Source organism: Rosa chinensis, chromosome 4 (genome assembly GCF_002994745.2).
Source record: "Rosa chinensis cultivar Old Blush chromosome 4, RchiOBHm-V2, whole genome shotgun sequence".
NCBI classification, from domain to species: domain Eukaryota; kingdom Viridiplantae; phylum Streptophyta; class Magnoliopsida; order Rosales; family Rosaceae; genus Rosa; species Rosa chinensis.
The window spans coordinates 7,376,939-7,391,422 of NC_037091.1; the positions used below are offsets into that span (position 1 = coordinate 7,376,939).

At 41.4% G+C, this 14,484-nt stretch overlaps 3 protein-coding genes across 3 annotated transcripts; all 3 read left to right on the forward strand.

The window, feature by feature from the left end:
• Positions 1 to 5,401: 5,401 nt before the first annotated feature.
• LOC112198712 (protein FAR1-RELATED SEQUENCE 5-like) lies at positions 5,402 to 7,623 on the forward strand. The gene is made up of 3 exons (XM_040518627.1): positions 5,402 to 5,559; positions 6,387 to 7,007; positions 7,119 to 7,623. The coding sequence occupies exons 1-3, from the start codon at positions 5,402 to 5,404 to the stop codon at positions 7,621 to 7,623; spliced, it is 1,284 nt and encodes a 427-aa protein (XP_040374561.1).
• Positions 7,624 to 12,004: 4,381 nt separating this feature from the next.
• On the forward strand, positions 12,005 to 13,255 carry LOC112198713. The gene has a single exon (XM_024339838.1). It carries the CDS (start codon positions 12,005 to 12,007, stop codon positions 13,253 to 13,255), a length of 1,251 nt encoding a protein of 416 aa, XP_024195606.1.
• A 456-nt stretch (positions 13,256 to 13,711) lies between these two features.
• Positions 13,712 to 14,386, forward strand: LOC112198715. The gene has a single exon (XM_024339839.1). It carries the CDS (start codon positions 13,712 to 13,714, stop codon positions 14,384 to 14,386), a length of 675 nt encoding a protein of 224 aa, XP_024195607.1.
• The last annotated feature ends 98 nt before the right edge of the window (positions 14,387 to 14,484 follow it).

Genomic DNA, 14,484 nt, shown 5'->3' on the forward strand with positions numbered 1-14,484 from the left:
TTAAGGTCAGCTCGATACACGATCATGAATGAAAAATTGTACAGAAGAGGTCATTGCTTCCCCAGCCTCAAGTGTGTGACACCAGAGGATGGCCACAAAATAATGAAGGACATACACGTTGGTGTATGCGGTAACCATGCAGGGGCCCGGTCTCTTGCGCACAAGACCCTGAGGGCAGGATACTTCTGGCCAACCATGTCGGCCCTAGCTCAAACAATATCGAGTTCTTGCCATAAGTGCCAAATGTATGCAAACATCCCAAGGGCACCGCCCATTGCTCTCTCCATACTCCTTGCACCGTGGCCATTTTGACAATGGGGCCTGGACCTGATCGGTAAGCTTCCCGATCACAGACTGCAGGTTTGTGGAAAACTTCTTGTGGAAAAACATTTATTGCGGGTTTGGAGTCCCGGACACCATAGTCGCAGACAATGGCACCCAATTTGACAATGATGAGGTTAGGGCTTATGATTACACGCATTTCTATGCATGTAATTGTATCTAAAACACGATAAATTAATTAGTCCTCAAGTCAATTATAATGTAATTAATCCATTTTTATTTACTTGTAGAAAATAAGAGGAGTTGCGGAAATCGAAAGAGAATGACGCGAAAATTGGAGCAAATTGGAGTTTCTGACAAAATGACGAAATAGTCAATGCGGATCAACCATGGTCAATGCCAATCAATGGAACGGAATTTAATTGTCTTCGATAGTATTTGCGGAAATGAATTGAGAATGGAGAAGAAAGAAGAAAGAAAAAAGAAGAAAGAAGAAGAGAGAAGAGAAGAAAAAAAAACAAAAACAAAAACAAAAAAGAAGAAGCCTTTGCTGACGTCATGATGACGTCAACATCAACATATTTTTCCCTCCTTCCCCTCCCCACGTGCACTCTTCATCCTTTCTTCCCTTTTCTTTTTATTTTCTTTCTTTTTCCTTTGTTCCTATCACAAGCTGCCACGTGTCATATCATCTCTCCCCTCTAACCATGCACCACCCGAGAACCCTACATAATTGCATATATATATATATATATATATATATATATATATCCTCTCCTACACCAGAACAGTAGCCGCACACTATCTATCACTCCTCTCTTCTTCTCCAAAACATAAAAGTATGAACACATAGCATTATACGATAATAAGCCACGTACCCGCATCTTCGACTCCCTCGCCAGCCTCCTGTTCTCTTGGGGAGTGTTATCCTTGGCCCGAATGCGGTCCAGGTCGATGTCCTTGAGGTCCCCAAGCATCAACCTCACAAATTTTTCATCTGCTACACCATACTCGGAGAGCAGCTGCTTGATCAGTTTCTTAGGGACAACCGGCAGCACCGGAGACAACAACCCCAGTGACTTGGTCGACTCCAGAAGGGCCTGATGACTCTTCTTGGACTTCTTCGAGTCCCCCTTTACATCCAGGCCAATATACGTCACTTTCACATTCGCCCCACTATGGTGACGGTGGCGATGAACCCTTTTCCTCTTCTCCCCAGGCAAAAGCACGCCCTCGCTACCAAGAGACCCCCTGGAGAGAGAAGCCTGAGACCCTGTTCCTTTTCCCTTGCCCCTTGTCGGGCCCACCATGGTAAGCACATCTTCCGGTTCAGAAGCCTCCTGCCTCACAATTGGAGTATTGGGGTCCAGTTCCCCATACCCTTCATCCGGTATCTCTAGCAGGATATCCTCAATGGAGGTCTGGGTCCTCTTGCCCTCTAGGTCCACGTCGATCCGTAGGGCCTCGTCTCCCTGGTTTATCAGCCTATCCATCAGGTGCAGGTCATCCATTTTGTCTTCTTCCTTGCTTTTCCTTGGTTTCTTCTTAGGTACTTTGACTGCAAAACAAGGACACGAGTTAGTCAAAATAAAAATTAAGTTAGTATTAGTACAAGTACTCTGGCATCGTTCCTCACCAGGTACTCTTCCCAAGCCTAACCGATCTAATATAGGGTACCAGATGAATCTGTAAGAGCTCATTCCTTCCGTGTCACCCTATACGGTATATACCCTTATAATACGTTTCCTTTCCACATCTGATAGCACATAGGACTGGTCCCTGATGGCTTGGTAAGTTCCAGGCACCTGCCATTTCTTATTTTTGATCTGCCACCTACCCCCGACGAGGAATACTTTGTTCTTCCACTTCTTACTTTGTGAGGTAGGTAGATCGGTAACAAGCGGCTCATAGTCCCGTGCATTAAAGGTCACGGTCCCTCTATACTTCTTCGAGTAAGTCACTCGGTACACCGGCCGAAACTCATTTATTGTGGGCCATCCCTGCTTGCATAGGTCCCACATCGCCAGCATGCTGAAAAGTTGCCTCCATGCATTCGGGGTCAATTGCCCCGGTGAAAAATTCAACATCCTTAGTATATACTGAACTAGCTTCGGCAACGGTAACGATAGCCCCTGATGCAGCTGATTCTCGTATAGCGCTACCCATCCCTTCGGTGGATTACATGAAAACTCGTCCAGCCCCAGGGGCCTAAGCTCCACTTGGTTCGGTACTCTCCACCTTAACCTAACTGAAGTAATCTCCTTCATCGTCATGCTTCTTACTGGCTCATCGCACTTCGTTCCATCCATCAATGTATACCTACGTACTGGCACACCTTTCGAAATTATAACGGTAACCTCGTCCTCGGACCCTGGACCCTCCTTACTCCCACTTATTTCCTCACTCTCGAAACTTACGGATACCACCCCGGCTGACGAAGCGGTCTCCTCCTCCCGGTACCCACGGCGGGTACCGCTGCTTGCGAGATAGGCATCTAATGCCTGCTCTGCCTGCCTCTGCGACGCTTGATGCGACTACTCTCCCCCGAGTGTGGCTTTCGTTTCTGATTCCATCTTACTAACCTACGAGTGTCCTAGTCTTCACGTCTACCTGGAATCAGAAAAAGGGAGCGTCAGGCTAGTTCCAGATCTAGGGCCCCGTGGTAGTATGAATCACTCCCCACTACCATAAACCCAGAAACACCCAGAAGCCCAGATATTTATCAAACCCAGAAAATCTAGACATTCCTACATCTATCTATCACTGGTAAACACCGATTTAGTCACTAATAAGTGTATTTGGTACCACAAGCGACAGTTCAAAGGCAAACGAAAACCACATTCTTCACACATTGCGAAATCCCAGAAAGCCAGATAGTTTCAAACCAGAAAAAAAAAAAAAACATAGAAAAAAACGAGATTTATCTACAAGCTAAGAAACGATTTCTTACCTCACAATACCATAGTCGCTAGTCCGGTTTAGTCTTCCACGAAATCAGATCACCTGCTCGTCCTTCTTCTCCACAGTGTTATCAGAAACCAGCGCAAAATTTGGGCAGAGCTTTTCCATAGTGTTCGCAGAATGAAAGCAAGAGATGAGTTTTTCCCTCTTAAATTCAACTCCTTCGCAATCACAACCGTTGATAACGAAGCGTCACCAACCACCAGATCACGCCACGTGTCCCACTAACTCTTTAACTCCTTCAACACGCCAACCGCCAGAACCCAAGGCGACAAGCATTTATTACCCCCTCCGGATCCCACGCGCCACGTGCCTTGCATGCATTTGCAATCCCATCGGGTATTAGAGGCTCAAGCCCTCCTTCAACCCCATCGGGTACTAGAGGCTCAAGCCCTCTTTCAACCCTATTAGGTACTAGAGGCTCAAGCGCTCCTTCAACCCCATCGGGTACCAGAGGCTCAAGCCCTCTTTCAACCCCATCGGGTACTAGAGGCTCAAGCCCTCTTTCAACCCCATCAGGTACCAAAGGCTCAAGGCTCCAATGTTACCGGAGGTTTTCTCCAACCCAAAAGAGTTAAATTGGGAGCACTATAGAGTAGCTACCTGCAGTGTAACCAGCTTAAGACATCCCTTGCATGTGTACTTGGGGGACTCCCTACAGGCACATCTGTGCCAAATCTTGTGACATGAAATATCAAGTCCCCACCCAAGAAACATCTTAAACGGGAACTTGGGGGACTTGTACATACTACTAGGTAGTTCACTAGGTTTGGCAGTCAACTGGGGCCCGTAGGAAGACCCAGGTACCAGCCCACGGGCCAGGTTCACATCCCGCTATGATGGTTCGCGTCAGGGACGGCATCCTGGGCACAGAGGGGTCCGGACCTGATCAGCACAGTCCATCTAAATATACACCAGAAAGCTGATATAGCTGCAAGGGGACAACATGCTTCCCACATCGAAGATAAGGGGAAACCCCTTTCCCTTGCTCGAGTATTAAAGCATCAGCACGACCACCTTTTACGGGTAATAACTCCTTTATCTACTATTACTCAATTCGCTTATATATATTGATACCTTACTTAGGCATCAGAGAGGCGTAAACCGTCCGGTACGGTTTACCCCTCTAACGCCGTGCTCTTGATACAAGATTTAGGAGTCGGATCAGTACCCCAAGGTGGTATAGCATTCTGTGTGAGGTACTCGGAGAAAGGCACCAGAAACAGCTGCTATGATTTCCTATTTGGAGTAATAAGCTGTTATATATATGTTTACTTTTACAAACGAGGCCTAGCAGGCCCAAACAAAAAAAACAAACAGACTAAGAACTGGAGTAAGCACTTCTTCTAGCTCTAGACACAGAGGCTATGTCATCGAGGTAAGGTTGAGCAACATGAATGGGAATGTCATCAAGAGTAATGAAACCAAGCTCATGGTTAATACTATCTTTGGCCATGGCATCTGCAGTCATGTTGCACTCTCTGAAAATATGCCTAATATGAGCGTCCCCCATGTTATAAGCTGTTATATTTCTGTTTGTGTATATGGCTTCTTTTGTTGTTATTTATTATAAATACCAGATCATCAACTAAATAAGGTCCAAGACTGATTTTGTCAAAAATAGTTATTTATTTATTTAATTTTATATTTTATATTTTATTTTTTTATGACAAAAAAAGTTTACAGAGAAAAAGAAAAACCATGATATACTCTCCTACCCAGCTGATCCAATTGGAACGCTGGGCACTCAGAAAGGGGAAGGCAAGAAAACCAAATCTTAGGGTTTTGACAATTATAAGCTAAGGATGCTAACAACCTTTTGAATATGATTTTTATTATTCACCAGGGAGTACTTAGAACCTAGATTAAAAGCTTCAAACCAAGTACCAGCAAGAGTTGCAAGATTTTGATGAAAGATTACTTAATTTTTAGAATTGCAAATAGACCAACTAATGAGAAGGGAAATGCTTAACAAATCAGAAATATGTTTACTTTTACTAAGATAATCTAACCAAGAGAAGAAAGAACCATTCCAGTCATATGTATGTATGTATGTATGTATGTATGTATGTATGTATGTATGTATGTATGTATGTATGTATGTATGTATGTATGTATGTATGTATCTGCATGTATATACGGAGCGGTTCCAAAGAGGATGTCTGCACTGCTCGGGGCTGCAGCTAGGCTCGGGGCGCGAAGGAGGGGCGGGGCTTGCCGGACGGAGGCCAGGGGTCAGGTGGACCGGTCTGCAGTCGATGGAGTTGCCAGCGACGTGGTTGCAGCGCTGCCTAGAAACCTGCAGTTGCAGGTGAGGTTGCTGCCCAGAACCTGCAACCTCGACCTTTTCCGACCTTGATCACTATCCAAAACCGTCTGGGACGCCTCCGGCCTCAGTCCGCCAAGCCCCGAGCCGTCGTCGCCTCCTGGAACGCCGCTGTTGCATCGCCGTCCGCACTTTAGAGAAGTGCGGAAGTCTGCTTCAGAACTGGCCTGTATGTGTGTGTGTGTGTATATATATATACCTGTATATGTGTGTGTGTGTGTGTGTGTGTGTGTGTGTGTGTGTGTGTGTGTGTGTGTAATGCTTCTCAGTTACGGACGTCCGCAAATGTCAAAATCTGCGGATTTGCAACGTTAGCTGTTGGATCTGCTTAAATGAAGCTCTACGGCCATGATTAAAACAAGAAGGCATGAGTTATACAGGTTGGAGATTAAAATGGATCCAACCCGGGTCTTATATAAGACCAATCTGGAACAAAGCTCGACGAACTCCTGCTCTTTCACTCCCTCTACCTCTAAAATATTTTGATTCCATGTGATGTTTCTGAAGAGGGAGAGAGAAAACTATTGCTACACCCTTTGGTTTTAAGGACAAAGGCACTCATAATTCAGGAATAGATTTTACAAAAGCTTGTTCTGTCTTCTTTCTCTGTTGACTTTGGATTTGGTCAGGATGATGGGGCCTTGAATCGATAAAAGCTAAAACTGGTTTCTCTGCTGACTTTGGTTTGGGATTCTATGTGTAATTATCAATCTAGTTTAATTGGTTTGCCATTCATTCACTGCCTTGATTATAAAATTGTAAAGTTCATGTAGTTTAATTTTATGTGGTTTCATTGTTTTGCAATGAAAAATTATAGGTCGGGGACTATGTTTCAGGCAATGAATTTAGGGTCAGTTTCATGTTCTGCTGAGACCACTGAAGTGTACATTCCTCAAGTAGCGGATGAGTTGAAGCCTACAAAAAACTGTGAATTTAGAACACTAGATGAACTTTTTGAATTTTACAACAAGTATGCTTTTGAAGCTGGGTTTAGTGTTCGGAGAAGTTCTACTGCCAAGAGTAAAGATGGTTTTGAAACTATAAGACAAGAACTTTGTTGTCGCAAAGAAGGGCATTCACAGAAACATACAGCTCTACCAAAAAAGCGGAAAGGGATCATAAGAACGGGTTGTCTAGCAAAGGTTGCAGCTGTGAAGAGATGTGGCATATATGTAATCACTCAATTTATGGAAGCTCATAACCATCCTTTGACAACTCCAGATAGAGTTCATTTGTTACCATCTCATCATCAAGTTTCAAATGCTACCAAATGCTTAACCATGGAACTTGGACTAGTAAATATTCCAACCCACCAACAAATCAGTTTGCTTGAAGTTCAATCGGGAGGAATTGGGAATATGGGTTGCACAGAGAAAGATATATACAATTATGAAAGAGATAAGCGAGAAGAGTTGAAAGGACATGATGGAGATATGTTGTATGCTCATTTTTTAGCATAGCGGGAGAAGAATTCATTTTTCAATTTCAAGATAGAGGAAGACAGTGAAAATAGAATCAAACATTGTTTTTGGGCAGATGCGACCTCCAGGAGGGCTTATAGTTTCTTTGGGGATGTAGTTATCTTTGATACAACATACAACACTAACAAATATCGGCTGATATTTGCACCACTATTAGGGGTTAACCACCATGGCCAGACCATTATGTTTGGTTGTGCATTCTTAGGTGATGAATCCACAGAGTCGTTTGTTTGGCTACTCAATACTTTCTTAGAAGCAATGCCAGGAGGAAGTCCCCCAAAAATGATAATTACTGATCAAGATCCTGCTATGAAGATTGCCATTTCCCAAGTTCTTCCTAACACATTCCATAGGTATTGCAGTTGGCACATATTAAATAAGTTTTCAGAAAAGATAGGTGCAGTGAAATGTAATGAATATTATGATGACTTTAGAAGTTGTGTGTGGAACTCTGAGATGACAGAAGAATTTGATAAGAAGTGGAAGGAAGTTGTTGAGAAGAGTGGTTTAAGTGACAATGGATGGCTTCAATCAATTTATGACATTCGAGCATCATGGGCCCGCATACTGTAATCACATTTTCTTGGCTGGAATGTCAAGTAGCCAACGTGCTGAAAGTTGTCATTCATTTTTCAAGAAGTATGTTGACCACAAAAATTCATTACTAGACTTTGTGATTCGCTTTAATAGAGGACTTGTACATCAACGTCATCAAGAGTTAGTTTCTACCTATATTGATGCAAATGAAGAGCCTCAGATGAATACCCCTTATCCTATGGAATCTCAATTGTCTAGAATTTATACTCGTGCCTGTTTCCAACAATTTCAAAGTGAATTCTATATTAGCTTTTTCAATTACAGGTTTCAACTTATGAGAGAGGATGACAATCAAAGATTGTATTTGGTCAAGAAAAGAAGTGATTAGATTCAAAAGGATCGGGAAATTGTTTATGACAAGCATACGGACCTTGCTTCATGTACTTGCAAAAAATTTCAAAGTGAAGGAATCCCCTGTAGGCACATCTTGGGATATTTGCTGAAAGTTCAGGAAGTAGATTACTTGCCTGACCAATATATTTTGAACAGATGGACTAAAGCTGCAAATGCTATTGTAGTTAAGGACCTAGATGGGTTGGAGATAACAGATACAAATGCATTGGTGGTGAACCGTAGTAAATTATTTCATCATGCTTCACTTGTTATTGATAAAGTCCTTACAAGTCCTCATGAAGCTCAGACCATGTTTATCGAGGCTCTTGACAATGTTCTTGATAAGCTCAAACAAATGCAAGTCAATAGTAGTGAAAGTGCAAGTATCAGTAAGAAGTTGCCAAGTGATGTTCAACATAGGTATAATGAGCCAAAGATTATCAAAGCAAAGGGTTCTGGAAAAAGGCTTACGAAGTCAAAGGAGAAAACAGAGAGAAAGAGAACTAGTACAAGGAAATGTCATGGATGTGGTTTGTATGGGCAATTACATGATAAACGGAACTGTCCGGTGCTTAATATGCCTAACGATAGGTAACGTTGTGAAGAACTTTGTTTATTCCTTGTATAATTTCATTTTTTATATGGGGATGTAGTTAATTAGATGTTATTTTCATGTAGTTCTGTTCTTGACAAATATGCGGACAAGGATGAAGATGATCACGAGCCAATATCAACTGATGAAGATGAGGACCCCAGTTCCTTCGATGAAGATGATGACAATTAAGTTCCCCTGCTTCTGAAGAGACTTTATCTCAAAGACTTTTTTTTTGCAGCATAGCAGCAGATTATAAAGAAGGAAAGAGTTGAGCAGAAAAAGTTTGTCCTTGGTTTTGCAGCATAGCAGTGATCAGATTGAGCAGAAAAAGTTTGTTCTTTGCTATGTTATATTAACTAGCTATCGTTGTCTGCCATTTTGTGAACAATTCAATAGTTTTGGATATTGAGGTAAGATCATCGACTTGGATTCTGAAACAGATGGACTAATCGCTGTTATCCTTATATATTCTTGATAATGAAAGAAATGAAATATGGGTTGATGAAATTTGACACTCAATGAAATTAAATAGTTGTTTTCAGACTCTGCAACTGGCCAACTGGGGGCTTAAACCACAGGTGATATGTAGCTCACCGGCAAATGCCCAAGGCCGGTGTGTTTTAGTTTCGCAGGAAAAACAGTTCTTGCTATATATGAAGCGATAATATGTGGTTAATATACTTTTATCCAAAACTTCATCTCTTCAAAATTTGGGCATATAATTTGTCTGGAAACATTGGAAGAAGAGAGAATCATCATATACAATGTCAAGTCTAACAAATTAGATCAGCAAGCAGCTACCAACACTAAATTGCCATCACTGTTTCAAATCTAATACCTATCCTGTAGAAGAATAACTACAAGGCCAAAGAAGCAGGCTTTGTTTCCAGTTAATAGTTGTGTATCCACTGAGTAGAAATCTCCTATCTTTAACAGTCGCCTCTCCCTTCTAAGATCCATAATCACAAACCCAAAATTGGAGCGGGAACAGGGGCAAAGGCAGCAACTAATCATCTTCAATGGAGAAAACTAGCCATCCATTGATTATGCTACTTCCCTATGAGCTTATTGTACGCATACAATCCAGAACCAAGAAAACCGAGACATTGCCCAATGACATTCAAATGCACATACAAAGAAATATATCAGTTTCCATTCATAAAAAAGAAGCAAACGCTTTTCTTCTAACAATATTGTTTCACTGTCAGGATGCGAACCCATTGACACTTACAATATCAAATGGAAGGCCACCAAATATCACCCAGCCAAGTCCAATGGTAAAGAAATCCTATACGAGTATAATAACCAGAAAATATAAGAGCCCAAATAAAGAACTAATAGATCAATTAACAAAACATTGCACACAGGCTGCTAAACTATGTTGTAATACATCTCGGAGATGCAGAAATTTAGTGGATACAAACCTTCAAGTTACCGCAAATTGTCTGCATTAGTGCTGAATTTAGTGTCGTATTAAGAAATATACAGTAATTCGGGAAGAATGGCAGTACACAGGAACTGAGCAAGACAACCTGCCATATTGAAACAATATATCTCAATCAAAACCCTCTCAAGTTACTTGGGAGTGTACTTAAACAGTTCAAGACGCAAAATAGGCATGCTATACTTTAGTCTGTTCCTGTGATATCAGTTGAATCCATGTGATGCAGCTGAAGCCAAATTCCAACAATCTTACAGTGACTATATAAATTCTTTATAAATTATTTCAATACTCATTCTGTATGATCAGAATTTGAACAGTCAGACAGCTGAATAGGCTGAACATGACAAGATAAATCTGTTGTCCAATAAGAAAATTAAACTAAAACCATACCAATAAATTCGAAACCATTGTTCCTCAGTGGCTCAGTCCTCAGTTGAGTCAGTTGCTCACATCGAATTGGAGGAAAGAGAAGGAGAAACCCACAATAAATTGTAAGCAAGAGAGCATGTTCCAAACCCTAAATCAACACCCATGAAATTGAAATCAACATCAATTCTTAACCCTAAAAATTTCCCCAAATTGAATTGAATAAATAAACAAAATTGAATCTTACTTACACTACATTCAATTGATTGCCCCAAAGAAGAAGAAGAGTAGAAGAGAAGGAGCCTTCGATCTCTAAGACTCTGAGAGAAGAAGAGACAGGAATGCAGCACCTTGCTGCCTTGCTCGACGATCGTGGTCACCTGGTCGCCTGGTCGGGACTCTGGGTGGGCTTGAAGGATTGAAGGAGTGACTGAAGCCTGGTCGGGAGTTGGGGTGGGCTTCAAGGACTGAAGAAACGGACGAAGTTGTGCTAAAGAAGACAACTTGAGAAGAATCGAGATTCAACTCAAACCTTTGTAGGTGGGTCTTATATAAGACCTGGGTCGGATCCATTTTAATCTCCAACCCGTATGACCCATGCCTTCTTGTTTTAATTATGGCCGTAGAGCTTCATTTAAGCATATCCAACAGCTGACGTTGCAAATCCTCAGATTTTGAAATTTGCGGACGTCCGTAATCGAGAAGCATTGTATATAGATATATTCTTTTTAAGTGAAAGATATGAATGATATGACAACCTCATATGCTCTTTCAGTTTTCCAAATTGCCGATAAATACTTCCAATTGCCAATCTTCAGGCAGTGCATTGTTTTCTATCATTATTGTAATAGTTATATGAGTGATGTACTTGTTACTTGGGTGTTTGGCTATGACTTCCTACTTTCTTAATTGTTTGCAAATGAAATTCTAATTAAAGAAGATTATGAAGAGCTTGTTGCGATGATCAGGTTATTTTGAGTAGAACGATTTCCCACTATTGGAGCAATAAGTTGTTAGAGTAAACAACGATAGTCTGTAAAAAGAAGATCAACAGTAAACCATTCAGTATATACTGCGGGTGCATGCGTTACTATTATTTTGAGTTTTAAATATATTTATCTACTACATTTTAGTCAACTAATTACTACAGGTTGCAAGGATTGTTTTAGAAATATTCATTTTTCAGCTTCATATGTAGAAAAAACTATTTGATCTTTTATCAAATAGTGCTACTTGTAGATATTAAATCAAGGATACAGAGTCACTTTTTGGCATTTCTCTTTTGTATGGACACAGAAGTATATCGTTTGGTATATACTTCCCGTCCTCATACACTTCTGGTATTAATCTTGAAATATTCGTTTTTCAGCTTCATATGTAGAAAAAACTATTTGATCTTTTGTCAAATAGTGCAACTTGTAAATGTTTTGTACTGCTTTTTGAGAACGCGCCTCACGCGTCTTTCCCAAAAGCCTAGCCGTTACCTAACTTTCGCACTGATTGGCCACTGTTGATTTCCATCTTTCCCGGCTCCGATTGTCTACCCAATCTCATTGTTGGCGTCGCCGGCCTTTGTGTTCTCCGCCCTTCCACCGGGAAGCTGCGGGGAGTCGGATTTAATGTCGATTCAGCGTAAACGTGTGAAGAATGGAGGAGATATCAGCGCTGATCTGGAGGCTCTCCGGATGGAAGATCTAGACACCACTGTGCAGAACACTGTTTCTTCGCAACCCCAAATGACCTACGCGAGCACTTTGAAGAACCCTGTCGATCGCTACAGGAAAACCATGACTGAAGAGTTCGATTTCAATGATGAGGACTGTACCTACTCTCAAGGTAAACATGGTCAGAACGTTTCATTCTCTGAAAAAGTCCATAATAAGCTTGATTTTGATTGGAGATGTGCTGTTGTTGTTAAATTGATGGGGAAACCCAACTCGACGAACACTTTTGACTTCATGCTTAGAGGTCTCAGAAGAAAATGGCAGGTGAAAGGAGGTTGGCAACTTATTGACCTTCCTAATGACTTCTATATTGTGAAATTCAACCTAGAAGAAGATATGAAATATGCTCTCTGCGGAGGACCATGGATCTTGGCTGGGCAAACCCTTATTGTTAGAAAATGGAGACCTGACTTTGACCCTATGAAGGAATTCATTGGTAAAATGGCTCTCTGGGTGAGAATCTTTGGCCTACCTGTTAAATTCTTTAAGGATTTCACTGTGGCAAAAATTGGTAAGATCCTTGGGGATGTGGTCAAAGTGGACAAACTCACTGTTGGTCAAGCTAGGGGACAATTTGCTAGAGTGTGCATTGAGGTTGATCTTAGTAAGCCCCTGCGTCCATTTGTTGAAGTGGAATCCATTGCTTATCAAGTTGTCTATGAAGGCATTTCATTGATCTGTTTTGAGTGTGGATGTTTTGGCCATGCTAAAGACAAATGCCCTACTCTTAAAGTCACCGATAATACTCATTCCAAGCAACCAACTATGAATTATGATGAAGTGACTACTCATGCCGCAAATGTTGAGACTGAGGTGGTTGATGTGAGTATGCAGCAATGTGTCCCTCAAAATGATGTGATTAAAGAGGACATGGGCCCATGGATGTTGATGAGCTACATAAACAAAAAGAAAAATGGTGATACTAGCAGTACTAAGAAATCTTCTGCTGTTGGCTCTAGATTTGCTGTGCTTCAAGATGAGACTGTGGCTGATTCTGAACTACCTGAAAAGACCATTGATGACAATAATAATGGACAGTCCCCTACTATTGTGAAATTGTGGCAGAGTTTCCAAGAGAAAAAAAAGAAGAACCCAAAGCCCTACCAAAGAGAAGCACGCCAATACCCCTACTGGTGTCTCCTCTAGCAAGCAACCTGCTGGTGAAAAAGCCTCTCATCCCATGAACAAAACCACTGGCCCCAAATCTAAGAACCTTCCAAGAGCCCCAATGAAGGATGTGTCCAATTTTGGAAGCTGCAGTGGGTCTAAGACTGACCTGCACTATCAGAGAAAGACCAAAGGGCTGCCTAATTCTGTGATTAAACATCAGACTCATGTTTTCAAAAAACTTTCCTTTGAAAAGGTGAGCTCTAATGTTCTGGGGGATGGAATTTCAGCCATTTTTGGGCATACTCCCCCTGATGAGCTTTCTATTCAACCTGATATACAAAGTTCCCTTGTTCATGATGCTGACAAATTTGTGGAAAATATTTTTGCTGACAATAGCATGTTGACCATTGATGATAACCTGCCCTCCCAAAATAGTGAGGGCATGATTGATGCCTAATTGGGAACTCCACCCTCCCCTCTTCTGCAATTCCAATGTTTAAAGTCTTATTTCGGAATGCTAGGGGTACTGGTAGTGATAATTTCAGATCTGTTATTGCAGACCTTGTTAAACTTCACTCTGTTGATATTTTGGCTATTTGTGAACCTAAAGTTCAATTTTCAAGAGCCTCTATTACTCTTAAAAATCTTGGCTTCACTGATTCAAGAATTGTTGAGGCTGAAGGTTTCTCTGGTGGTCTTTGGCTTCTGTGGAATAAGAATAAGACTCAGGTTGACTTTATTGATGATAACTTTCAATCTATTTCTGTTAAAATCACTCTCCCAGGCAAGCCTGCTTGGATGCTTACTGTTGTTTATGCTAGTCCAACTCACACCACAAGGTCTTCACTGTGGCCCTATTTTGACAACCTTGCTGCCATCACGAATCTCCCTTGGATGCTTATTGGAGATTTTAACGAGTTGGTTTCCAGTGCTGATAAGAGTTGTGGCCCTTTTACTGGTAGATTTGGTGCCTTAAGGGATTGGATCAACATGAATGCTTTGATTGATATGGGTTACAAAGGATCTTGCTACACTTGGAGCAACAATAGGGTGAAAGAAAGACTGGATAGGGCCTTCTGTAATTGCTCTTGGAGGTCTACTTTTTCTGATGCCTTTATTCAACATCTCCCCAAAACAAGGTCTGATCATTGCCCTATTATCATGTAGTTGTCTTCCAACAGTTACATTAACAGAAATGCTAGCCCTTTTAGATTTCAAGCTATGTGGTTTTCTCACGCAACTTATTCTAATTTTGTGTCTGACAC

Excerpts from the sequence above, each read along its gene's own strand:
- LOC112198713 (XM_024339838.1), top strand. The coding sequence starts at position 12,005 with ATGTCGATTCAGCGTAAACGTGTGAAGAATGGAGGAGATATCAGCGCT.
- LOC112198715 (XM_024339839.1), top strand. The coding sequence starts at position 13,712 with ATGTTTAAAGTCTTATTTCGGAATGCTAGGGGTACTGGTAGTGATAAT.
- LOC112198712 (XM_040518627.1), top strand. The coding sequence starts at position 5,402 with ATGTCTGCACTGCTCGGGGCTGCAGCTAGGCTCGGGGCGCGAAGGAGG. Across the intron at positions 5,560-6,386 it reads AACCTGCAGTTGCAGGTGAG|GTCGGGGACTATGTTTCAGG; the intron begins GTTGCTGCCCAG and ends GAAAAATTATAG. Across the intron at positions 7,008-7,118 it reads GGACATGATGGAGATATGTT|GAGGGCTTATAGTTTCTTTG; the intron begins GTATGCTCATTT and ends TGCGACCTCCAG.